At 35.9% G+C, this 27,871-nt stretch overlaps 1 protein-coding gene across 1 annotated transcript; it reads left to right on the forward strand.

The window, feature by feature from the left end:
- Positions 1-27,509, forward strand: LOC100374580 (glycine receptor subunit alpha-2-like). Its single transcript, XM_002736404.4, has 9 exons — positions 1-224; positions 14,269-14,366; positions 16,155-16,222; positions 18,105-18,322; positions 20,746-20,828; positions 23,882-24,016; positions 24,983-25,212; positions 25,416-25,577; positions 25,764-27,509. The coding sequence occupies exons 1-9, from the start codon at positions 139-141 to the stop codon at positions 26,034-26,036; spliced, it is 1,353 nt and encodes a 450-aa protein (XP_002736450.3). The 5' UTR covers positions 1-138; the 3' UTR covers positions 26,037-27,509.
- The last annotated feature ends 362 nt before the right edge of the window (positions 27,510-27,871 follow it).

The following is a 27,871-nucleotide window of genomic DNA, read 5'->3' on the forward strand; positions in this document are numbered from 1 at the left end:
GTGTGTTTGTAACCTTCAGTTAATTGACGGTATTGTGTACGAAAGCTAGCAAGTAGACTCAGTGTTGTTGTCCGGTACATGGTGTGCACTCAATACATATGAACTCGTTCATCAAAGTATGCATGTTTTGAAATCAACATGAATGGTTTTCCACTGCAATGTCACCTCAGATATTTGCAGTTACTGACTTTGTTGTTATTACCCACCATCGTGTTACAAAAAAGGTGAGTTGTTAGTGTTTTATTTCATAACCGGCGTCCAATGAAACTGATTCAATCATCAAACACGTTCGTTATGATGTTTGTGTGAATGAGACACGTCGCTTGTTATATTCGACGTAACTATATTGGACGTGAGTTATTCCTACACACCAGCATATGCGCATATGATGTTTTTACCATTGAATCATAGGCTGGATTTGTTTATTTACGATATCGCACTATGAAATCCGAATGCACATGTGATATGCTGGATCAACATGGTAGTACGCATAGGCAATGGTGTGTATCTTTCCCGCATTTAACATTAATGTTGGTTCGGGACAGTGTGGCGAGAAAGTCACGCAATAACCACACGCAATTGTACACTTAGCTAAAGTTAAATACGACTTATTGTACTTGTCGCCACACGATATTTTGTTTTGCTCTAAAGCACCATGGAAGGGCGCGGCAGCATAAAGCACATGTGACCCCGATACCAACTTCGGGCAGTTGTAACAAAAGCAACATACAATGCACACATCGTCCGATAATAAAAACAGAGATTGACAATGCCACTCCCTCTATTTGAGATGAATACTCGTTTTTTAAATTCACATGTACGTACATGTGAATTGGTTTGATAGTCTTACCGATAAAATATATACCTCTGTATTTAACGTGAACTTGTACTTGTCGGATATTGCCTAGGATGAGCACGCATTCACGTCAAATTTTGAAATTGGGCGCACTGTATGCAAAGATGAACAACTTCACGTAAACAAATAATAACATGTCGTTACTGGATATGATAAAGTTGAGTACGTAAATCAATACATTATTATTAGTATTCAGTTGACGTTAATGGTTGTCGTATATGTAACTCCATAGGATGTTGTCAGCCTCGATAGCTGACCCATCCCTCCGATAACAGTAGCTGTATTCATCGCTGATAGGCTGTGATTGTTAAATGTCACGATATCATATCGGACAAGACTCTACAGTTAACAGCTCCCGCTAGCTTTAAGTTGGCTTCGGAAGCTTCGAGTTTGACTTGTCCCAATATACAATATTTTATTATAACTGTCAAGTCTATGTAGACTCATATTTGAAACATTTATATTCACACCATGTTATTGTGAAAACTCATAAGTGCCCCTTATGTTATGCAAGATAGCCAATGTTCCAACGCAAAGCAAAGCAAAGCAAAGCAAAGTAAAGCAAAGCAAAGCAAAGCAAAGCAAAGCAAAGCAAAGCAAAGTAAAGTACTGTGGCGTAACTGCGGTTTATTTTGATTCGTCCCTGAAATCAGTACCGTTTTTCAAAACATGGCAGAAATAAACAATATTTAGAAGTGCGATATTTATCTATTGGGGAACGTGAATATACTTGCCGAGTGAAGTGAAATTTGAACAACAGGAATGGTACTTTTAGGCAGCCACTTATTTTGACTAAAACTAATTTGCATATCACCCATGCAATAATGTTTTCGGTATTTTCACGGTCGATACGTAAATGAACATTCCGTTGGCAACCGAACTATTTTTATTTTGCAAACAAATTTTCGTCTGCTATTTTATCCGGTTCAAATCGTTCAGCAAAATGTTGGCATATTAGGTGTACATCTCATGGAATACTACGATTGGGAGAACTTAATGTTTGTTAACCTCTTGGAAACTGAGTTGTATAACCCTGAAGGGCTTTCGGAAGATCCGCAGTAGTAGGGTGCAGTTCAGCGACGACCGTATGTTTGCCGATGCACAGATCTGTAGAGATATTATTAAAATTTTCAGTTCAAGTTCTCGTTCTGTCGTGGCCCCAACTAAACGTCCACGAGTTATTTATTCGGACAGTGATTCAGATTATTTTATTTCCACACAGACGCGTTCTACATTGACACGCGTTGCTAGGGCGTAACACTATCTTAAACATATTAAATGAGAGCAGAGGTCTGTTTTTTGACACTCTCTACATGCAATTTGAGATCTAGGAATGAATTATGTTGATAAAAACAACCTGTACGTGCTGCGAAATGCCCTGAATATCGGGTATAAAACGGGCTGTGAAGCAGACGAAATACGTCCGCTTTGCCTGGCGTCATCTCGCCTCTAGAGGGCCAGTCAAATGATGTCATTAGTAAACACAGATAATTGAGCCCATTCATTCTTCAATCCCATAGAAATGCTATTATGAAAAAACCTCGTTAACTGACAACATAAAAGTTGAAACATTGCGAGGTGTTGAGTGTATGAATGCCATAACGATTCTAGTTAAGTTTATCAAAATCCCAAATAAAAATCACGTTGTTGGTTGCGGGAAATCGGCAGAAGAACTAACATAAAAGTGAAGACACGTTCATCGTTCTGGCCATAGTAAACAGTGAGTGAATAAATATTATATGAGTTAAAACTAAATTAGAAATATGCTAACGTCACTTGAACTACAGTACTCATTTCGCCCAAACGGGGTTCCCGACCTAAATTCCACCCCGGTGTGTTTCACGTTCTTTCTTCAATATGAAATAATCAAATATGGAACATATGTAATAATACAGAATCCCACATCGTACGTAACGAAAGCCATGGGGAGGGTGTGGGGTTCTGTCATACTCAAGCATTCTCAACTTCAATCTGTTTTGTCATCCACCGCATACTTCATCTTTCAATATATCAATGCTAGAAAACGGATGTTGTTTCGCTTCTCACGTACAAATACCCCCTTATGGGCATGCAACTGTACCTCAAATAGTTTTCAACAGCTACCGTGGTTATCCAACAGAGCTGTTTACATACGAATATAATTTATTGTGGGACAGTTTGCGTGAATGCAGAGCGGTTTATGATTGGTGCACATTCGTGCAATTGGACGAAACCTATCCCAGAAGTCTTTGCGTCTAAAGATCCGTAACAAATTTAGAATTAAAAAAACACCGTGATTTATATTACCACGTGCTTCATAAATATTGAAATTATTTCATAATTACGTCAGTATAATTAGGTCATAACGGTATGTTGGTTTGCCATCAACTATGAGGGCAACATTACGTGATTTCAATCAGTATGCAGGTTAGCAATGTACCCGCTCAAAATACCGTGTAGTGGACATGCGCAGTTCGAATCCGTTGTGCCACAAACTACAACTATGCATTCTGTATATAATTATAGTAACATTATGCCTGAACACATTTTTGTCTTGAGAATATTGTGAAACGATATGCCAATTTTCGGTGCAGCCCATTTATGGAGTTATAACAAATAGAATAGGCTAAATACCGAACTTGAAATTTGACTAACGAATTTCAAGAAACACGTGAACGTGAACGGACGCTAAACTTTGAGAGACGAATCGAAGTCTTGCTGTCCGATCGAAACTTGAATAGTGTAAAAGCAAAGTTTCAATGAATTTGCTAAAATAACATGACGGTATTGTAAATATACTTATACACAATCGATGTTGGTTATTTGTTGAATATTTAAAATACGAATAAGTGTCGTAGTTGAACCTGTTGACGTTTTATGAAAATTAAAACAATTATATTTCACAGGTAGCTTACATAGTTATATTAATTCATGATTGTTGTAGTAGGTCATGACCTTAATGTAGATACTGCCCTCAGCTATGACGGCAGCATTACACACTCTCATTATCAAATATAGACGAGTAATACATCATTTGCTACTTTCTACATGATATTCAATCTGATTACGTCACTAAATTGCAGGTTTGTTCGAATTCGATTTACGACGCACGTAGTTACAGTCTACGTGCTTAAAAACGAATAAGCCAACGAATGTAACTTCGTGGTGTTTCAAACATTTACTTGCCATGCAGTGGTGTTATAAAATAGATTCGTAGGCCAGCTGTACCAATTATATTTTAACTACGACGAACGAGACATCATATTACATCACGTGCAAAAATAATAATTAAACCGTAAGTCATATATTCAGAATAGTTTAAATATATTAATATATTGTAAATTTCTTTATGAATGTCTATGCGCGTTCAACGTTTATTGCAATTCTAGCAATAATTTATTCAATCGAACGAACCTATGAATAAATGAATTCCATTGACGCCCAACAAAACATTAATATCTTTCTCTTGACATGAATGTTTTTGTTATCGTAATATCTTTTTTTAGACATAATGAAATGTATAACTAGAGCAGCCATGTATTCAAGGCGGCTTAACTTCTGCATAGTCGACTTCAGATGGTAATCAGATTTTCATATAAAATACATAAAATAATATTCTAAGCATTTATTATTATTCAAACACAGGCACTGAAGTAGTATATCACAGAGTTTTAATTTCATTTATATGTGTGATACGCGGTAATGGTAATAACCAGGAATCAGAGTGACAATATTTGTACAGCCACGAGAACATTTTATCGACTCAAATGCAAATGTTATTAGTGCATTTGAACGTGTTCTGTATGTAATGCATTTCTCGTTAAAATGAATTAGTGTTACAATGCATACCATTACCCATCCATGCCTCACAGCATGGTATTACACACATACCCCAGCTTCCTCAAATCCATGTCAGTAACACTGAATCATGCTGAGTAAACACGGACAAAATGTGAACATATCGTATGACAAAGTCAAGTCCAAGTGCGTGTTCTACGCTGCAAATGATTTGACTGTTATAATAACGTGTTTTAGCCTGTCAACTTACTATAATGTTTATTATTTCAGTGTTATTTAAACAACAATGGCTGTCCCTGTCTCTTAGCAACGATGTTATTGTATAAATTATAGTGAATATAATATTTCTGTTAAAATGTCTGATGAGAAATTGTTTTTCCACGTTTAATCGTAAGAATAATATTTTACAGATAAAAATATACGTATAATTTGAGCTTGCAAGAAAATAAATCTAAGAATCCACTTGTTTAACCTTTGATATTTGCATATAATGTCAACCAGTGCATACATGAGACACAAATAACAAATCCATTAACGACAATTGTCATTGTCACATCGGGACTGAATTGTTGACTAAAGGGATTTATTCACTGTTTGCAGAGTATATGAAAGGCATTATTCGAGTAATAGGTGGAAACAACATGTCAGTCATTTTAGAACAGTAATTACGATCGGGGGTTTTGACTGAAGCGCAGTATGTAAGTGATAGAGGTCGCAGTGTAAAATTATCGTTTCAATGGGTTACGCCCTCTAGCGACTGAACTCGTCTGTGACGTCAAAGTGACTTAGATTAGCGATGCCCGGGAGCAAAGTCCCTCAAAGACTGTTCAGTTCAGAAGTGGGTCGTCATTTACAATTTAGCTAACAATTGTTTTCATTGAAAGACGCCAAACTGCTCAACATAATACGTCGGTTACGTGACAACAAATATTTCGTCGCGAGAGGGCCTGGCAAGTAGGAACGGTGTAATAAGAGTATATTTTTGAATAATTTATTATGCAAGTTTGAAAGCTTCTAGTTTGAGTTCTTTTACTTTGATTGACAGAGTCTGAGTAGTCTTCTGACAACTCGCAGCTCGACAGTATTCACGTTATGGCATTGTGCCAGGGTAGTTACAGTAATATTCAAATGAATGTAACCTAAAAGGAAATTATACTATGCTTGTTTATGTAACCCGTTCTTTTCGCCATACGTTTATGTTTATGCAAACCTACCTAATCCCCTATTTTAAATCACGGATATTTCGTAAACACTGCATAAATCTTGGTTAAGACTGTGGAGCTTCAGACAACTTGAAGGCCTGGATTCGACGAGGATATTGAGTGTTTCAACTATAATTGGAAATGCCGGTCAACGTTGGGGGTTGAACCCGCGACATCTACTACATAAGAGTTAATGAGGATGTCACGTGGTTGATTGATATACGGACATCTACATAATATTTCTTCAATAGTGTTGAATTATTTGCGACGAAATATATTAACGGTAAAGCGTACACTATAATTTTGTTTTCATTTAAAGTAAATTGAATTCATTGTGGCCTTTACAATCATGATCACACTAAACTTGTGTCACAGATAAGATCAATGGACGAACAAATTAGATATACATCCTAGAACTAAATTAGTAATGCCTATGTGGATATCAATACATAATGTCATTATTTGTAAAAAATCATGAACGAAAAACGACTCTCGAAGCTCTGTTGAATATATATATATATAACATTAAGTTATGGTGAGCAGAGAAAAAACAAACTATTCAACCCATCAAATTATTTGTTGCCACACGATTTCCGGTATTGTTAGCGAATGACAATTACACAGGAAGAGGAAACTCCGGTCTAATGAAGCTAATATCCCGATGGTTATATCAGGTAATTTATAAATTACTAACTGTGACAGCTGAAGCAAATGGTCCATTGGTTTAATAACCCTTCCGTCATTCTTTGTGAAACTCCCAGACGTTGACACCCAGTTATTCTCAAGAAACGACTATCATACAATTTAGATACAGCTGTATTATTGTAATGTCTTAAATTGAATGAATAGCAGTGTAAGCAGCCATTACCCAGATTTAAAGCGCGGTGGTCGTCGCGCAGAGCGTATTCGAATTTTATATAAATAAACAATGTATATTTCACGCGTTGTATACGTCGCTATGAGTCCCATATCAAACAGGACGCGGCACGACGACCACCATCCTTTAATATGGAAAGCATGCACTTCTACTGATTCAATGGAAAATGAAGGACGAATCCAGATAATCACTGCCAACATGGACTATCTCGTAATTGTTATCACAAAGAATTGTCTGTAAAATCATTATTATTTAATAATATACGCATTGCCGTGTTCAGTTTAAAGCTCGACAGAGCCAGCAGGTTATCTCCCCTATCTCTCTTGGTTCGTATCACATAACACGAACAGCGGTTATACAACGAAGTGAACGACTCGGACACAGCTGTTAGATTTAATTTAAATCATTACCGGAGTATATTAATGTTGTATTTGATTGACCTTTACTTGAGTCAGTGTTCCCATAACATTTTCTTTGTTCAACTTCAATTGACACGAATATTTTCCAGAATTATGCTTTAGTCATGCTATAATAAGGAATGATTCAATCAATACAGATTAATACATTATGTGAGTTATATATTATCTGCGATATCATTGTCAAAGCGCGTAGTTGTGACCTAGGTTCAAACTGATTAACGGGTGGACCTTTCAAAAAACGTCAAGCAAAACGCAGTGAGTATGTTTAGGGCAATGTGCTTACCAGTTATTTTATTGTCGTACGGTATCACTCCCTAGTAATTTTTCACACTTATTTATTTCTACAAAAGTGTAGTTGCCTCATTTTGTCACGAGAAATGATTGACACACGAAAACCTTGAAAAACATTCATTATAAAATAAAATGTAACATAGTCCGGATAGAACTCGTCTCTTTATAACGAATTTGAGACATGGTAATTCATGCATACTTTGCACAATGTTGACTTCAGTCACGTGACATGCAGGTAATCGTTGTGCAATGCGAGTGTCCGAATTATAATTTTAATTGAGTACATTTCAGTCATCCATTCTTAATATTATAAATCACATTTAACAGTAACTATTTATTGCGCGATATATTATATCCCGCCCCGTGATTGAGCAAGTATTATAGGGGTTATGTGCCATTAACATTTTTCGGCAGCCTCTTCAAGTTAAAATATTATCGGATGTATTTTGTTTTTAGCCTTTGACACTGAAAGTAGCTGAACATTACCGAACATTTCCATTGATTCGGTTCTGATTTTTCAACCACTTCGTGCATCATCACCAAGTCCATCGCGAATCGCACCCAACTTGAGACTGACAATTCGTATAGGGCCTTCTTCAAAATTGAATTACTAAAAACTACGATTACCTACTGCCATTTCCCATATATATATATTTATCGTCCACAGTAAATTTCGAAATCTTTAGGGAAAATTTTAAATTTTAAATGTTTTATTCTTAGCTGAGTTCAGAGCGTATCGAAGCAGGATTTAAAAGATGAGACATTTCGTTCGCCTAGATACAAAATAAAGCTTCGACGAGCATAACTTGCGAACGCCGGAACTACTGATTCCGGTTGACGGCTCATTTTACTACATATGTTAAAAACTTCAACTAAATTCAGCAGATAATGTTACTTTGAGTTCATATTATAAAAACCTACGAAACAGTGGTCATTCGTGTCTACTTCGCGCTCAGATGTTGCCTGTGAGTTGGAACCATGTTTACTCCACTGGGACGAGGATGGTCGTCCGTCAGTAGCGTGTACCTTTCCCGTGTATACTTGACGAGACAGCGTGTTGATTTTATTATTACTATGACGTCTGACCTTTGCAATAATCAAGGCTAGTGTGATTGATTGGAAAAAATAACGTATATATATGCCGTTATTATTAATTATTTTAGGGTAACACAATTTACAATTCGGAAAAAAACACCCAGAGGTCTTAATTTTGATTTAACTGTGTTGTGATTACCTCATCCAATCATCGTCGTTGCATATGCGATTATATTCAAATGCAATCAATACCGTTTGTCGCTGAATTTGTGTTAAATAATTTGTTATAAATTGTGATTACACAAGTTACTGCCTCGGACACTACTTATGAACGACTGAATGCCTTTAATGACATTTGCCAAAGTACAATATATTTCATTCGCGTGTAACGAGTAATAAGTCGTCGATTTCACCGAAAGGCAGTATATGTACTATATAAAACAGTTGAAATTGCATTGCTCAAAAGATGAAAGCCGAGGACACACAATGCCTATGGTGACAGTGAAACCGAGCCTTATAAATCACGAGTTGATTATGTACACATTATGGCAGAAAGATTGAAAGTCATTTCAGAATAGGAAACCTAACAAATGTCATCTGATGGCGCACTCTAATTTACATATAATTATGTACAATGGTAATTGTTTGTTTAACCCATTCATACATTCATTTATCTTCAATGCGATCAATTGATAACAGCGATTACAGACTAATATTTTATTTTGTAATTTAGTCAGCCTGATTAAAAAGCGATGTACTAGGTAGAGACTCCGTTTGTCGGCAATATCACGGAATGCAAGCAATCGCAATAAATATACTTGCTTATTGTTAGGCAAACTCTTTTAAGGATGTTAAAAGGCAGTTACGGAATTGATGTGCGTCGCCATGTTACATCTAACCAATGAGAAGCTTCTCCATGCAATTATAAGCATAACCCTTCAACGTCACGTGATAATACAAACCTGAGCGTCACTGAATTTCATATGTACTAAATGTAATCTCGAGAATGGTGGCTTCTGAGCGTGTACGTGACCTCAACGAGTACACAATTAGATTCGCCCGTCAAATTTATTAATAGTTAGGACATTTACGTTAAAAATACCAAACCCTACCAGTGTTTTTCCCATACCCTTTAAAGTTATGGTAGTTTCATCGAAATGCAATCTTATTAAAATTTAATTATTTTTTTATGATTATATTTTAAACAGATTGACCGAAATTGAATGTTTGAATGTTTAAGAATACAATAGAGATCATTATTACACACCATTAATTGTAGCTGTCTGGTGTAGATGTTTTTGAATGGATCTATCACCTCTGGCACAGTTCACAACACTTTTTCTGTTCTCGAATGCAAAGTAGCAGACGGATGTAGAACACGGACAGACATGAAACTGTACGAACTAAAACCATCCAGAGTTTATGATGGTCCGAAGGAGATAAAATGCCGAAGGATTGTGATTTCACATTTGGTATAAGCACGGTTTGCAAAATTGGACTTTGTTATAAATATGAGTATCATGGATTTTTCAGTACATGTTCAATGGCACCCATATACTCAGTTTTAGATCCAATGTGTCGAACGGTAAGTGTATAAGTGCCACTTTTATGTTGAAATTAGAGAGTGTCAAACTACCAATTGATCGAAATAGCTAGATCTAGCCACCAAAATGGTTATACTCATCCCACGATGCAATGCTTTTGTCAACACGATCGGTAACTCGGATTCGCTTTGACAATTTCGACTTCAAAGGATAGAGAAGCGCGTGCGTCATGGTCACTCAAAGCGTTGTAAAACTGCATGATTGGGTATCGAGCGGAACGTTAATTATGCACAAAGCAATTTCCACTCCACTTTGTGGTGATTATACTCAAAACGGATACACAATCTCTGTAAAATACTCACTCTAATTGCTAAAAAGCATATTTCAAACATATATAATATAAAAACATATCATCAGATAGTGTCAATTTGTAACGGACATCACCGAAATGCTGACACGGAAGGCATAGCATATACCCTTTACACCGACATTTTAAATAAAATAACTATGAAGTTGGGAAAGATGGCCGCGGAGTTGCGTTCGGATATCAAGAGGGATTACGGTAAAGATGTCAGCTTCATCGGGACCCCGGGCAAAATGTTAAATACTATACGTCGCCATCTTGAGGGAGTAAACTTCTCGCTGACGGCATCTCACTGAAGATTTGATGTGACGCTTCTAAGGTTCCCATCGCGTGACTGATTTCAACGACAGGATGACTATACTCGACCGTTATTTTTCATATCGCATTTCACGTGACATTTTGTGTCACTTTGCTCATATCATGCAATTATGTCTAAAACGATATTTCGGTGAGATTTGGGCATCTTTATGTGGTTATATTTAAAAAAATAACAAAAAAAGAATATTCAATGCTGTTGTGCTCAGTGTGGGAAATATCGCGCGCAGCATTCTTTGTTTATTAATGCATCTCATGAATAAATTAAATGCCCACCGGTTTTACGGTTGTGCTCATGGAAAGTCAGTCCTGGCGCGTTTCAACCCTTGGGATATTTTACTATAATAGGGCGTGTGTACATCGCGCGTTAAAATTTGCATATAACATTAGCGCGTAACAAAGTTGTGATAAAGGAAAGAGTGGTATAAAAAAGGATCAGTGATTACTTGAAATCGATACCAGGAAGGGGGGCTAAAAAAAAGTTTATTATTTAATAATTTATTAAAATACATAAGTTTGTCCAACTCCCTGTGGTTATCCGACGTGCTATGAACGCGTCACCCTAACGCGCCAAAAACGCGTCATCTGACGTGCTAACAACGCGTCTCCTGGCGTGGTAAGAAAGCGTAAATTATGAGAAAACAACACGTGATCTGGCGTGGTAACAGCGGAACACCATAGCGTGCTAACAACGCGTCATATGGCGTCGAGCAATGTGAGCAATGTGTGATCTGACATTCTGTCTGTCCGGCAATAAAATATAATACACATATCAAAAAGGATGGCGATAAGGCAATTACTGTCTTATGTATTTACACAATTAGTCTCGTCAATATGAGACGCCATGTTGAAACATTTCAAGAGTAATTCACAAAAAAAAAAACGTGACAAATATAAAATGAATTTATTTGATTTATTCAGTTATGCATGAAAAGGTCAATTTTGTATTGATTTGCAGCGTATACAGCGAATGATTTTCACGTCTGGCGATGTAAATATCGCAGAAATCACCAGCAATATAATAAAATAAGCACATATTGGTAAAAACAACCTCTAATTGAGATAGCAATGCAACTTAATGAGGATAAACCCAATGAGTCCTTTTATATCTGCTTAGCAGTAATATATATGCAGTACGTACGTGAGGGTTAAACCGATATTATAAATGTTAGTGTGATTGGACCAACAAAACATTTTAAATAAATGGCTTAGTTTCGCTACTGTTATTGATTTTTTTATTCCTAATTATCGAGAAATTTACTTTTACCGAAGATAATATAATTATAAAGCGAGTCAAGCCATGCTTATTGGGCAGTTAAAAACTAGTAGTATCAGATCGTCCCAAGCCATGATCAACATTTTGTAGAGCTGGAAGGAAACGTTATTTTGTGCTGGCTTTGGAGGTTGCAACTGCTTGAATTTTATTCCATTGAAGTGAATTATAGCTATCGGAATTCGCTCTTATCACGCGGCGACCGTTGCTGATCACTTGCGTTCCTAGTTTTATCGTTGAATTCAGTTGACGGGACGTATCGTCGTCGAAACCGTACGTATCGTAATGTGTTGCAGGGAACCACCATTTTTATTTATCCTCGATCGTATCTAACGAGTTCTAATTACCAAAACTGCCCTTCAACTATTTACACGACCTTACCGCAAGTAATTGTTCATTTAAAATACCGTAATATACAGTCGTTTTTGGTTTGAGTTTGCATTAGTTACATTTAAACCAAATCAGAACGAGGAAGCAGTTCGTGACGTCACCGAACGGAATAACACGCGCCATAAATCCACAAATAGACTATTTACAACACGTTTTCCAGAGTAAATTGCTTGATTGTACATTTCGGAAACGTTCTGCGCCGTGGGACGTGTTTCAATAACTGTCGCCTATACGGTAAATTATTGAAAAGGGTAAGATAACTGGAAGTAATGAAACAAATGTCTAATAAATAAACTCATAACTTAATGTAATTTCTTCACATAATTAAGATTAATAACTGTGGTTAATTATTTCGTGTTCTAGTTTGTAGATAATCCATTATACTATCGCGCTGGTCGTCGATTCCACGGAGTCTACGTCTTTCGTAAGGTGTGTACTAGTACATGTCTCGCCCAGATAACTGCTTGAATATTTTATGTCATGACTCGTGGGGAGACGAGACAATTTGATAAATTGTAACTATCGATTACAAAAAAACAAACAAACAAAAGACACCGGACATGACATGATCACATTGTCATCTAATGACAAATGTCAGTTTCAGTTCGTAAGTCTGTCCCGGAGTTTCTTGTTGTAATACAGAAATAACAAGCGCACAATACGATAAATGTGTGCTGCCAATTTAATCACTGAACTCTTGTTACCAAGAGAAGTGGTGTTTCTCGTAACATTGTGGCTAACGCAGAGTATGCACTTCCGGCACATGTCCTTACGGATATTTCTAAGATTTTGTAGCAAATGCAATTGTGTAACAAGACGTTTTACTCAACTCGGGGGACTGTTAGTGAAATGGCACACAAATCAAATATACATATGCGTGACAACAAGGACACCCTACGGTGGTACCAATCAAAGTTCGAGTCGCAGAACGTCAGCTTCACACTACTGGTTCTATTTTATCTACCCCAAATTCCTCAATTATAAATCGCCATAGATTAAATAAATGAATTAATATATAAATAAATTAATTAATAAATAACAGCGTAGTATACGTTATCATGTTATAAAACACAGAGTTCTGCGCAGTGCCATATCAATTACCAGATCAATCATTTGCTATTGACACTGGTATCGGGTGTTTTTTTTAATTTTAGTGTGCAGATAATTGTGAAAATAGTGGCCGTCTTCATATATTCATAAAAAAACTCTCCACACACAATGCATTATGGGTAAACAACTGTTATATTTCGCTACACAAATCCGAACATTATTCGCAAATGGACGCCGAAATCTCATTAAAACCGAGAGAGTCAGGTGACCCCTCCTCCCGACAAATGTCTCTTTCTCTACCGTCTACTGTTTCAAATATCACGGTTACCATAGTCACGAGAACAGTGAACGCGATTTCGATAGAAAATGGAACATCATTTCGGGTGCAAAAACAAGTCACGTGACTCTCGATCTCAGCGAGATCTCGACGACCATTGGACGATGCGCCATGTGAAACAATTCATCATTTTATCTAAACAAGTATTACAACCCCGTATCGTCGTAACTTGGAGTTTTGTTTATCTTGCACTGTCACCATCCAGCCTATAAATACCGTGGTTAAACAAATTACGAAAACAAGGCTTTAAATTAAACCCATTCCCAAAAGTGATATAAATGTTCATGCACAATACCTAGATTTATTTATTTTAGCTCGAGTATGTTCCGAGTGCATCAATGCATGTCACGAGACAGGATTTGAAATTATGATTGTCGAACGAGGATGTGGAGGAGTTGACATAGCATCATCTCCTCGCTCCAACACTAACGTATCAGTGGGCATAATCGATAGCTGTAAACAACATGAGCGCTAACAGTAATCCTACTCGGGTTCTTTTATATCTATACGTCGTATTTATTCTGGTATTTTGTAACAGGGCACAAAATAACACAACTGACTACATCAGTGAGGCAGGCAATGTACTGGACAGCATTATGTTGAATTATGACAAGAGATTTCGACCAAATATGAAAGGTACAGTATACATGTTTTTTTTTCATTATAATTACTATTGTATTTCATTCTATTGTTTTATTATGTGCATAAACTGAATCAAATCACCGCCACTTTCAATACCGATAATTGCATTGCCATTATTAGCAGAATATCTCCCACTGAAAATTGCGATCACCATGAAAATTTATAAAATCCGTTGGTTTGTCGACAAATCCTGAAATATCAGAGCACTGAAACAGGCTTGAATGTCATTGTGTTTCAAGTTATTCACAATAGCAAACATAATTGCTTTGCTGTTATCACTCAAGGCCACTTCATTTTATTATTTGAAGTTTTTTTTTTAATTCGATTGAAATAATTTCCATGGACTGAACAAAATACGCAGTCCCTGTGATGCTCACAAGGGGTCAGTGAGAGGTTATCTGCGATTCATAAAAAGTAGAAATGCAATTTTAACGTGTCTGTGTACAATTGCCCATTCTATTAACGTCAGCTACATCAGACGTACACTCGACGCAAATGGTGACACAGTAATTTAAAAAAAAACTGCGTCGTCAAAATTAGCAAACATGTGGCGATGCATTCTCAACTCCAACCAGTCTATGCACTGTAATTCTGCGACTGACATATACGGGCGCAGTTTATACGGGTAACACACTTTGCGGATATTGAGTGAATTGTAACTGGAAGTTATTCAGACATAGATAATCTACACACACAGATGTCAATGCTAAGTGAACCATTAGTGATGTCTAGTTTTATTTCTAATAGAATGCTTTAGAGAAACACCGAGAATAGGAGACACGTTCCAAGCAAATCTATCTTACCTTGATGCGCTATTGAAATCAGCATTACTAGACGTACTTATGTGACACAAATAGATTTTGCAATTCTAGTTGATGTATATCCGGCCAAGGATTATTGGATTCATACTATTTAGTACAATTCTGAAAACACAAGTTTGCTATAAAGACATATTTTGACATTTTACTGACCTCATGGACTCCAATCCGCTCAACGCAACTTCATCGTATAATTCGTGTCAACAGACAAGCTCTATGAATTCATAATATAATGTTTTCTATTTCTGTTGAAATTCTGATACCCGAGCTTACCCAGTATAAATTGCAATGGATTTTTGAATCGACGATCATTAAGTCTTAAAGCAGAAGGGTCGTCAACTGCGCACGCGCGATAATTGAACAACGCACGCTAACAAAGAAAAGATTCACGGGTAGACGCGTGTTTGTAAACAACGACACGCTATGGCCGTCTGCCGTATGCACAGGGGACGACCCCGCCGCTTTAAATGGAACACATCGATGTTTGGCACGATGGGTGTCAGTATTGATGGTTGATGCAGAACGGTATACATCTCCTTTCCAATTAAAATGTTTCTAAAACTATACCCATGTTTATTTATTTATCAAAGCTGGTATATGTTTATAAATATACTGTACGTTAATATGCACACTATGTGGTAAACATTCAGGACATCGTTTCTATGTGCTATGCGGTAGAGCAGCATTCCCCTGCAACTACTTACAATTTGAACAGCAGGGATAATTAGAATATAGCAATAGTTTGTTACGGATGAAAACCATTCGCCACTTTACATCCCTACTAGTGTAAAAATACTTACTACATCCACAACGACGCACTTATACAAATATGAACGATTAGAGAACAATTCAGTTTTGTTATTAATTGTGTAATGTCAGAACAGCACAGTCAGTCGTACGGGAGCGGTACGTTACTTTATGTACCCAATTGTAATTTAATTTAAAAACAACGTTTTTCTCTTAGGTCCCCCTGTTATTATCACCCTCAACTTGTTCATCAGTAGTTTTGACTCTGTCACCGAATCGACCATGGTAAGTAATCACTTAAGCAATGTATGTCGGACAATTTGAAACAGTCGATTGTTCTCACCGGTTGATGCGTTTGTGTCTGGCTTTTAGCGAGGATATTCAGGCCATCGATTGTTAATACGGTTTGTAAAGAAAGCCACAGAGACATCTATATTATGCTTCTATAATTATTGATGTGACTTTCTCTTACACATTTACGCTCTCTAGTAGGAGACTGTGCGGATGATGGGACATAGTTTGCACAATGGGTGATACCACTCGCGTTCTTCGTTTTGGTTGGAGCTTAAGAGAGCTAACATGAATTATTGTAACATTAAAGCTTTTGAACGTTTTCGTAACGTTTTTCCATTCCCGTTATACATGACACATATGTTTGCACTTGTTATATTATATGCGCAAACAAAGTATATACAATGAATGACATTTTATTGTTTGCAAATAGAACCATTCATATAAATGTGCACTGCACTATCCTGATATATACGGTTACTTTAAATAGCTACGACGCGACTTCCATGCCAGATGTGTGAAACAACGGACATATAATACATAATTCCAGGTGGTGTGAGCTGATTTCTAAACAACACATAATCATGTTTTTAAGAGGAATGAAAGAACATATCGCATTAAGATTAATCTAATAACGTGATTTATGTTTATCAATTTATAATAAAATATTAAATACCACATTGACAGTGCATGTTGTAAATTATTACCAGAATATCAACATATGCATTTGAACCGATAATCAAATTCATATACTTCGTCAGCTGCAGAAAACTAAACATAACAATATAATTTCGGCCACATACCTTTTTTTTTAGAATATATACAATTTTAAAATACGTAGGGTTGTTTTGAAAACAAACAGCAGCTCAACTGCGAAATACGTTTACCCAAGACATTGACTAGAGGAAAATAAAAATGAATTTGAAGAAAAAAGTCCTTCCGTCTAGATAATGGTGTATAGTGTTTACCTAGACCGAAGGACTACTGTTCTTCTTTAAATCATTATAACAAATATCATGTTAAAAACATAAATGTATGATTTGTTTTTATCGTGCACTTCAAGATACTTGAATGGAAACCCATAACTTGACAGTATAACTTGCGCTAAAATATGACAACATTAGTATATAATGTCAAATATATGGAAAGTAAAAACAAACATTATTGATTTAGCGATGGACATTGGTGATGATACAGATGATATCGCTGTTTCGAATCACAAATAAAAATCTATTTCAATTTATCCGAATATCTCTACCCTTGTGTACGAAAGCTCAACACCTCATAATCAAAACGGGCATATTTGTTAACTATATTCTATATTTGTTTAATTCTATCGTATCATATTAAATGTCAGACAATGTGTAGAAGCACGGATACAACTCGATATAATTTCAAATGAATGATGTCTCTGATGCGCATCTCGAAATTAAATATGATAAGAACAACCGGAACATAAATACAGATTTAAGCACCACTGTTGAATTCGCGTTGAACAGATAGTTGTTATAATACAGTTTTGTGAGACTTAGTGAGAGATATTGCGACTCGGGTTAGTGAATAAGTGAGTTTCTTTTTTTTAACTTGACCCGCACAATTCATATCTACTTGAAGAAATAAAACATAATTCTAATTTCAATTTTTTCATTAATGCATGTAAATACGAAGCATAGTATACGGAGCATAAAGTTGAAATCGACACAGTCGTCGGTCATCGCGCGTTCCAATTTTACGTGCGTTCTAAACGCTACACAACTCCACGTGACGACTGCGCTTTATTTGAATTACTTGTTTATTACACTATACTCCAATCCCTACATATCATTGTTGCTAATTGATTACATGACGTCATCTAATCTCATGTTCTTTCTTTTAGGATTACGGTGTATTGATATTTCTCCGAGAACAATGGAACGATCCTCGTTTGCAATTCAACGACACAGACCCCATGGTTATGCATGGCGATGCAGCCACAAACCTTTGGAAACCCGATCTTTACTTTTCGAACGAAAAATCTGGGCATTTACACGACGTCACTACAGAGAACAGGCTTCTACGTATTCATCCAAATGGCGATATATTATTGAGCTCAAGGTAAGATGACATTTTTTTGGCAATAAGCATGAAGGATTGCTTTCGTTTTCATCGAATAATAATCTCTATTCAATTTAACTGATATTTAGGTCTGTAAGGAAGTTTCAATGCCAGGCAGACATCCCATAAACACACTGATAGACATTTGCAACGCATTAACAGTTAAATCATTATGCGCAACACGCGAGTTCCACATTATGATACGGATGGTCGTTGTTCCGGCTGACAATAATTACAACGATAAAATAAGGCTTATATCACCGAAACACATCATGTCCAAGGGTGTTGACGTCATTACTTTAGATATTCTATCCAAAATAGCCAATACACTGGTAAAATACATCTCTGACTGAATAATTCATGTTCATACAGCCAATCACATGCTGTGAATAATTAACTCCATTTGTACAACTCAGCCAATCACATGCTGTGAATAATTTACTCTATTAGTACAATTCAGCCAATCACATGCTGTGAATAATATACCGTCATATTATTGTGTAATATTTTTATTCTATTTTCTGCAATTTATCATAATTTACTTTCAAATTCTGTATGTTCACACTAGGTAATTTCGCATTAAATATATAGAGTTGTCACTTTTATTTTTAATTTCCCATCGTAGTCTCGTCCGTATGTTATTTAATATAGATTAAAAGATTAAATTAAAATCAACGTAACATTATATTATCCTTACTAGAAGTAATTATGAATGCAAAGTATATCAAGTATCACGTAGTATTATCAAAACGCACAGTTGTGATATAGATTTGCTGTGCTGTATCCTTGGGCAGTCGTCGTATCAAGTTATGCCACGATATGCGCCGTATCGCTTGCTTATGCATAATTTACTGCGAGTTTTAGTTACTAATACTATCTATGAGATTTGGTCCATTGCAAACACGTGATCTAGCCTAAATACGTTGAGACTGTGCAATGCCGTAATTTATACAGCGGATTAATCGTGAATTCATAACGATTATTTACGTGCATTTAAACCAGTCAGTCGTAGATATATCCTAAAATACGCATAGTTAATTTATTCGCACAAACACACAGTGTTTCACAGGTTATCTATAGTTTCAATAGCAAATGGCCGCAAACGAAGGGGAAACTACTTGCTTGACAATTTAAAGATGAGATGGATTTTTTTAACCACGCTATTTGATGACATTACAGACACACCATACTATGTATGTCCAGAAAGCTGGATAAGGCAGCTTATCAAAAATGCGGTTAATTTGTTTAATTCTTGAAGTGAACTTGATTTTTCGATGAAAAATAAATCTAACCTTAACACTTTTCAACCGTTTTTGTGTTTATGTGTTCGTGTAAACAAACAATGCATTTTACACACGTACGCGTTTTATACGTCGATATGAACGCAATGCGACGACCTTAGCGCTTTAACTTGTGTCATTCAACCCATCCTCCCACGACGATCAAATGTGTCAGAAAAAATCGGAAATAAATCGACATTTGATATTTTACACATTAAATGACACTTTTTAAAGATCTTTATGTTTATTCACATTCTACTGTTTGAGGTGAAACACAAGATAATTGATATTTGAATTTTTTGCAACAATCGAAGAAGTTGAAGGCGTTGAAAGTATTTGAAATTGAATTTCTTGTTGAGTGGTCAGAAATGAACATAAAATGTGCTCATTTGCATTTTGTACCATAATTGCCATATACATTGTTTTGAAACAAATCTAACACCTATTTCGATAATGTTTATAATATCTAGTCAAAAGTTATGTACATGTATATTAAAATATGTGGAGATCTTCCTTGCATAGATAGATGTTTATTTTCACCCCTTATTTATTTATTTATTTATTTATTTATTTATTTATTTATTTATTTATTTATTTATTTATTTATTTATTTATTTATTTATTTATTTATTTATTTATTTATTTATTTATTTATTTATTTATTTATTTATTTATTTATTTATTTATTTATTTATTTATTTATTTATTTAATCACATTCGGCTATGTAATTAGAGCCATGAAAATCCAAATAAAACAAAAATCGTTAAAAGAAGTATTTCCTACCCGAGTATGTTCCATTGAAAATAACGTTCAAATTGTCACTGCTTTATAACAATAATGTGTACTCTTCAAACTCTTGCACAACTAATAACAACTTGTTGGTCGTTTTAAGAGTTAACAATCTATTTTACATCATTTTCTTTACATGCTATAATAGTATATACCATTTGAGCACCCATTACTAGTAGTCAGTTTTATTATATGTCTCTATTTCTAAATACCCACAATGCTCAAGTTCCTCTATTGTAAGTTTGTATTCAAGCAATAGGATGAAGGAATAAATATGATGGGATAGGTAAATGGGTTTCTTGTCTCGATATTACTAATTTATTAACAACAGTATGTATTATATATATTTTTAGGTACAGTCTGACGCTATCCTGTTACATGGATTTCAAGAAATTCCCCCTGGATGACCAAGTGTGCGGCATGACTATGGAAAGCTGTAAGTATATAGAAATACATAAAGATGTATATTTATAAAACGCTTATAACGATTATACAGATTTCTGTCCTTCACTGTATAAATACTGAATTTTCAACGACGCCATATTGGATGAGAAGTGGTTTTATACAAGATAGTGCGCGATCCACAGTGTAACACGGTGGATTTATGTTCCAATCCACAAATGCATTGCCTAGTGTTAGTCTGGGACATTTAAGGGTCATTTGTTTCAGTGTCACGTGGTATTTTTGTCCAAACTCGTCATCGTTATCCGCCATTTTGTTCACCTTGTTCATAGGTGGTTGTCGTAAAACAACTAATATACTCCTCCAAGTATTCATTTGACATAACACCAAGTGTTTGCAGGTCCACGCTTCACTTATAGTAACGTTAACTCACGGAAATACGAAGTCGCATTGTACAAATTTGCATAAAGATGTACCACTATCATTTCCCGTCATACACGAAATTTGAGCGTTAATGAAATAATCCAAAAAAAATTATACAATGACTTGTATATTATCTGCACTCCTGGAAAAGTACGTTCTTCGTATGGGGGGGGGGCACTACTAGCACTATCATAACAGGAGTGCTTTCATGCCGTCATTACTTCAAGAACCCAGACCCTAGATTTTCATTTCACAGAGCGCGAAGACAATAATGTTTACACCTGGCAACTGACGACTATTTGCCTGAATGTATATAGTAAACGTGCATTAATTAAAACGGCCGAATAATTATCAACAAATATTACATTTTATGAGACAAAAAAAGGTTAATTTGTTAAATTGTCAATGTCAATTTCAATCAGTGGAAATAGTAGATAAAATAGTTATCGGCATGTATGTATGGACAGAATACAAACGTTGCGTAAAATGATATAACCGAGTTTAGAGAACTATGATAGGAAACATTCATTCTGTGCAATGTGAGTGGAAAGCACCGTTTTGCCCATTTATCTAATTAAATCTTTTTTTCATTAGGAATATCAGGTTATTATTTTCAACATATATATCTTAGATTACGTGGTAAACTCGCCGTACATACAAAACCATGATTTATGGTTGTAACAACGAACGACCATGCTACACTTAATATGCCAATAAACAACTATCAAATTAATTAAACACGAAATTTGTGATATAAACACAGTCAACAGTAAAATTACATCTAACATAAATTTACGAATTCCAGACCGCTTGCAACTAATCATGTTTTTGAATATATTTATATTGTTATTACTCATGTATGTACAATACTATTTGAGTAAATTTACAGTTACTATTCGTTATCGCCACGTGTAAACGAGGACATTGTTCGAATCATGTGTGTTCATTACTGTCGTGTACATAACAACATCCGCTGTGCAATGAAACGGAATAAATCTGCACAAGTAAACTTGTAACAAAATAAACAATTATTAAAAACACAAAGAAGCCGATGCACCAATAGTCACGTGCGACTCCATCTATATCACGGTTTGTCGATTTCACAAGACAAGTACGTTTGGTTGTGGGTCTGAATTTGGACATATCACAGAAACCAAGAGAAAACAAAAAACAAATGTTTTGTTGTTCTAAAAATGGTATACTCAGAGTAGTCATAAAGCAGTCAAAATGTCCAGTGCCTTATTACCGATCGCAAATATTTCCACCATACGACCCAGGCCAAAACCAGTGGGTGTTTATTTTTTAAAACAATCTGGTCACCACATATATGTATTATTTATAAATAAGAGAATAGTCATTGTTTACGTGACTAGTGTAAACATTAATAAAATATACAAGTCTTTCCTCTGTCTTGGTCAGTAATTAAAACGAGATCGTGTTGATAAATCTTGGCGCCGCTCATGTAACGTTTCCTACTTGTTATTATTATTATTATTATTTGTCAACGTGATGGCGCACACACTATCGGGCGCACAATACCTCTATTGAGGCGTCAATTTCAAATTTCGGTTTTACGTAAGTGGGAATAACAACACGCCTGGGGGTTATCCAAATCCATAATAAAAAGGAAATTGACAAATCCAATAAAACAAACAAAATGATGACACACAATTAAGAAGAACATGGTTCCCATGGTATACATAAAATAATGTCATGTGATTCAATTAGAATGAACACATCCGGCCCCGCATGGGGCGCGCGCTATTTGTCATACATAATTAATTTGTTTATGTTTGAAACCTGAGATCCACACTAGACATTGAAACTATCTGATAGCAGCTTTGTCTTATCGTGTCAGTGTTATCGTATTTAACCACAGGCTATTTGTATATCTCAAGACAGAGCTGTATATAGGTCATTAAGGATATTCTCTCTCTACAAAACCTTTTTTTTAAAATAATTTTCACGGAAGAGTACAATTTTTCTACAAAAATGTCAGCACATACACTTCATATTAAGATATGAAACATATATAAGGGATGGGGATATTGATGACGTAAATAATAATAATAGTCTGGTACATAGCTGAGCAGTAGCTAGGAGTCAAATTAAAGGCACATATCTAAATATGAAACGGAAGAAACACAATTCTGCAGTATCCCCAATCTCTAGTTCAGCATGGTATATCAATGGGATATAATTATTGAATTTAGGATTGTTGATACTATCGGAACAACAATTTCCGAATGTGAAATTAAAAAAAAAAGATTTTTGTATCTTCTATTTTTGACCTATTTCGGCAGTAATCAGTAACTCGAACGTTTTTTTTTGAGCCAAATTAAATAATGCGTGAGACCAGTTATTCAGCCAACCTGTTGTATGCGATATACCCCATGCGCAAAATGGCCGCCAAGATCTCGTTTAGAGCGAGAGAGCCAAAGAATGTCTCCCTCTCAAATAGTGTTCCATTCTTCCCTGTCAATGCATTCACTGTTGCAGGTCACGCAGCTCATTGGAACATTAGAAGCGATAAGTATCGGATGCTTGGATACAGGAGAACATTTTTTAAACATTTATATGCTTCATTGCGGGCTATGTTGTACATAATGACCAGTAAAAGCATTACTTTTCATGATCTTATTCTTCGATTGTTTGCTTGTATAGATGGATATACGACAGATGATTTATTATTTTTATGGGACGAGCCAGACCCAGTACAAATGGAGGACAATCTGACATTGCCCCAGTATGTAATACAAAAGACGACTACGGAAAACTGCACAAAATCATATATAACAGGTAAGAGTATGTATTTTGCTGTTACGCTTATTAAATATGATAATGACATTGGGTTAGAAAATACGATCGTAAAACGGTCGGAAATAATAATTATGACTGCAGAATACTGAATGCCTTTTGCGAACTCCGTATACTTGGCCCGGTTTTAGTTATAAACCGACGTTAGCTCCACGTTCATGTCGTATTCTATGCCAACAGCCAAAAACATGTTGCTTGCTTGTTTTTTTTTGAGCGGAGCGGATCGCCAACCAGTCTACCGGCTTGTTAAACTGTGGGTTTGTTTTCCGTTTGTAATAACGACAATGCGGTATGTATGCGCGCGTGTAAGCTTTGTTCAGTATGCCATGTTTACAACTGTGAATTGCCTTTCCCGTTGGTGAAAATAGAAGTATCCGTTGCGTCTCCGTAGGTGATTAAAAAAATGGTTATCGCATTTCTGATGGTTCTAGTCGTATAGTAATAAAACAATTGAATGCGTTCTCGGTGGTAGTTTCAAGTATACACACTGTTTCTCAAAGGTTTTTAACAAAATTTAGTGGTCGCGATTCGGTTGATATATTTACCAATTCAGATTGTGTTCGATGGTAACGATCGACGTATGTTTTTTTTAGTGACAAATTCTCACGTACAACAATTTCCCGATGGTAATAACAAAAACCGATATTACTAAACTGCTCGCGTAATTTGACGCCACCCTCGGGAGATTTATTTATCATATATCTCGCACCTTCGTACATGCTTTAGTTTAAATAATAAGTGGATGAATTTTAATTCAACGAGCCTCATTCGAACTTCCGAGAACGCATCGACCGACTCGTAGCGGATACGATCGTCGTACTGCCTTCGTGCGTACTTTGCGGTATTTCAGTAATAATGGAATGATTCAACGTTACTTCATAATTATATAACATCATCATTGTTACTTCATAATTACATAATTCGATATTACGTTTATTCATATTACAGGATCTTTTACGTGTCTTCAAGTTCTATTTTTCTTGCATCGTGACGTTGGCTATTACATATTGCAAGCATACCTCCCCAGTATTCTGTTAGTGGTATTGTCATGGGTGGCGTTTTGGATTACGTACGATGCAGCACCTGCCAGGGTAGCGTTGGGCGTTACGACCATCCTCACTATGACAACGCTTGACTCTGGTATCAGGGCGACACTGCCCAAAGTGGCATATGCGAAGGTATGAACGCCATGAGTGAAAGTATTGCGTTATAAGGGTAAAAGTAGTCAAGACAACCTCACTTTAGACTCTAAATATCGTCATATAATTTAGCTGCATTTTATTCAGTTGCTTTTGATTAGTTTGAAAATATATAGACTGACTGACATAAAGATGAATTTAATTTATCCAATACCACCTTCTATCGTGTCCTTTTTTTTCAGGCAATTGATATCTGGATGGCAGTTTGCCAAGTTTTCGTCTTCAGTGCCTTAGTGGAGTTTGCTGTGGTCAATTACGTTCACGTACTCAGAACAAAAAGAAGACAGGAACTTATCCAACAACAACAAGACAAACCCAAGCTTGATCAAAAAGCAAAGGCAAAAGTAATATCATATGTCGTAATCGTATTTGACCAAGAATTTAGGATTCCCAAATACTTGTACTAGTAGTCCGCATTAAAATACTGTGTTCTGTTTCGAAGTAGCATTAAACGAGAATGAAATGAGTTTGCCACCAATCTTCCGCTGTGAAGAGATAATAATGTTTATTTTTGAATTTTCAATTTGCAGGATAATTATGGATACGAGCCAGATGAGGACGGGAAAGATAATGTCAGACAGAGAGCCTCAATAGAAACTGCGAACCGCAAAATGACATTCAGAGAAGCAGTGTTAAAAGTAACAGAACTACAGAATGGTGATCTTAGTCACAGAGACTTAGAGGCCCGTGATTTCTTCGTTGACGCCAAATTTATAGATAGGCTATCCCAAATCTGTTTCCCAATTGCTTTCGCTATTTTTAACCTTGCATATTGGATTACATTTTTTTTGTTTGTACGATGACTTCGACGGAATAGTTCGAATGAACACGCAATGATAAAGTATTACTCAGTGAGATGGTTTCTCGCGCGATACATGACAAACAGATGATATCTATACGTCATATTCATGGACTTCTGAAGATGGATAAACAATCAGGAGGTTTTCTTCAGCTCGATTGCACTTGACATACTTTCAACAAGTTGACGGTCTGCTTAAGTATACCTAATCTTTCTACGCATGTATATCACCATAAAACAGGATTCTATCACTATATGCCTCTACGTGGTGTTTGCCTTATGCAACAAGGAATCGGGAATGCATTCAGGACACTGTAACCAGTGCCAGTGAAACAGCGCCACCAAATTCGAAAGCAAGAACATTTTCGATGCGTTCGGAAACACGGATCGGCATCTCATATTGTAATTTGTCGAAGATGCGATTCAGAAAGCATACATGCATTTACACACATGGAGTCGAAACTTCAGTATACGATGTGTTCCAATTAATGCGCTAGCAGGAACTATTTTATTTTTTGAGGGAGAAATATTTTGCTGAAAATTAACCCACCAGACGAAAATGTATATGGAAATAATTTGTTTGTGTAATGTAGGTTTATTCACAGGGTATATTCGTGATAACAGTTCGGGAATATCCACGATTGTATTGAACGCGCCATCGTAATATCATGATAATTGAGACAGAAGGGAGAATTTTATATCTTGTAGTCGTATCAAACAATGATACTAACTGTACAACATTTCCCGAACAAAATAATATTAGGTCTGAGTGCAAACACACTTTATTTCTCACAAAAAAATAAAATATGGTACTCGCCAACTACAACAGATACTGAATTCGAAGGAAAGACCAGGATATCGTTACCACGCCATCAACGACCACATGATCAATGCTGATACCCGACTGCGCCATCAGCGTCCGTATGACTGAAATAATTTCACGCCTTCAACAATCGTATGACAATGCTGTTTCACTACGACGTCATCAACGACAAAGAACGAATACTGATTCGTCACTACTCTATCGAACGAACGTGTGAAAAATGTTGAATCCCACTGACTTCTTCGTAATTATCGGCCATATAAACAATATATGCTGATTTCATGACCACGCCATCAACGACGGCATGATCAATTCTGATTACATAACTGCGGCATCAACGAACACAAGATCAATGCTATTTCTTAACCACGCCACCAACGACGACAAGATCAATGCTGATTCCCCTAACACGTCACCGACCATATGTTCAATACCGATTCTTTAACCACGTCATTAACATTATAACAATATGACCAGCGCCAAAAACGCAAGAGAGCGTCTCTCAAATTGTGAATAATCATTGTCACCCTGAAAGCAGCAATAGTATAAATGCTTTGTACAGAATAACTGCCTATTATTTACAAAAAAACAACAACAACAACGGTTTATATTCCCCGGGGTATGTTTGTAAATAGATATTTCATATAAATCATATTTATGTTTATTTTATTTTGAACACAATTTTCACATGTTTTTTTGTAAGCATTATTCATTGAAAAATCATATCCAAATAACTTACCATAGTAACGGGTTATTCAGATTGATTTTAACTACAATAAATTAAGTCACAAAACCAGCAATGTTGTATAAAAGTGTGATATAATTGCACGGGATTGTAATAAGTAATAACAATCAATTGTAGTCTTGTGTATGGAGTTTGATTGAAAACAGATTGAGGTGTCGTAATATAGATATAATGTCACTTTGTCGTGAGTATAATAATTAATAATTTAGTCGTCACAAACGTATACACGCATGCGCATAAATCCACTTGCACTACATAATTACAGTTCATC

The sequence above is a fragment of the Saccoglossus kowalevskii genome, chromosome 14 (genome assembly GCF_978046115.1).
Source record: "Saccoglossus kowalevskii chromosome 14, keSacKowa6.1, whole genome shotgun sequence".
NCBI classification, from domain to species: domain Eukaryota; kingdom Metazoa; phylum Hemichordata; class Enteropneusta; family Harrimaniidae; genus Saccoglossus; species Saccoglossus kowalevskii.

Excerpts from the sequence above, each read along its gene's own strand:
- LOC100374580 (XM_002736404.4), top strand. The coding sequence starts at position 139 with ATGAATGGTTTTCCACTGCAATGTCACCTCAGATATTTGCAGTTACTG. Across the intron at positions 14,367-16,154 it reads ATTTCGACCAAATATGAAAG|GTCCCCCTGTTATTATCACC; the intron begins GTACAGTATACA and ends TTTTTCTCTTAG. Across the intron at positions 25,578-25,763 it reads ATCAAAAAGCAAAGGCAAAA|GATAATTATGGATACGAGCC; the intron begins GTAATATCATAT and ends TTCAATTTGCAG.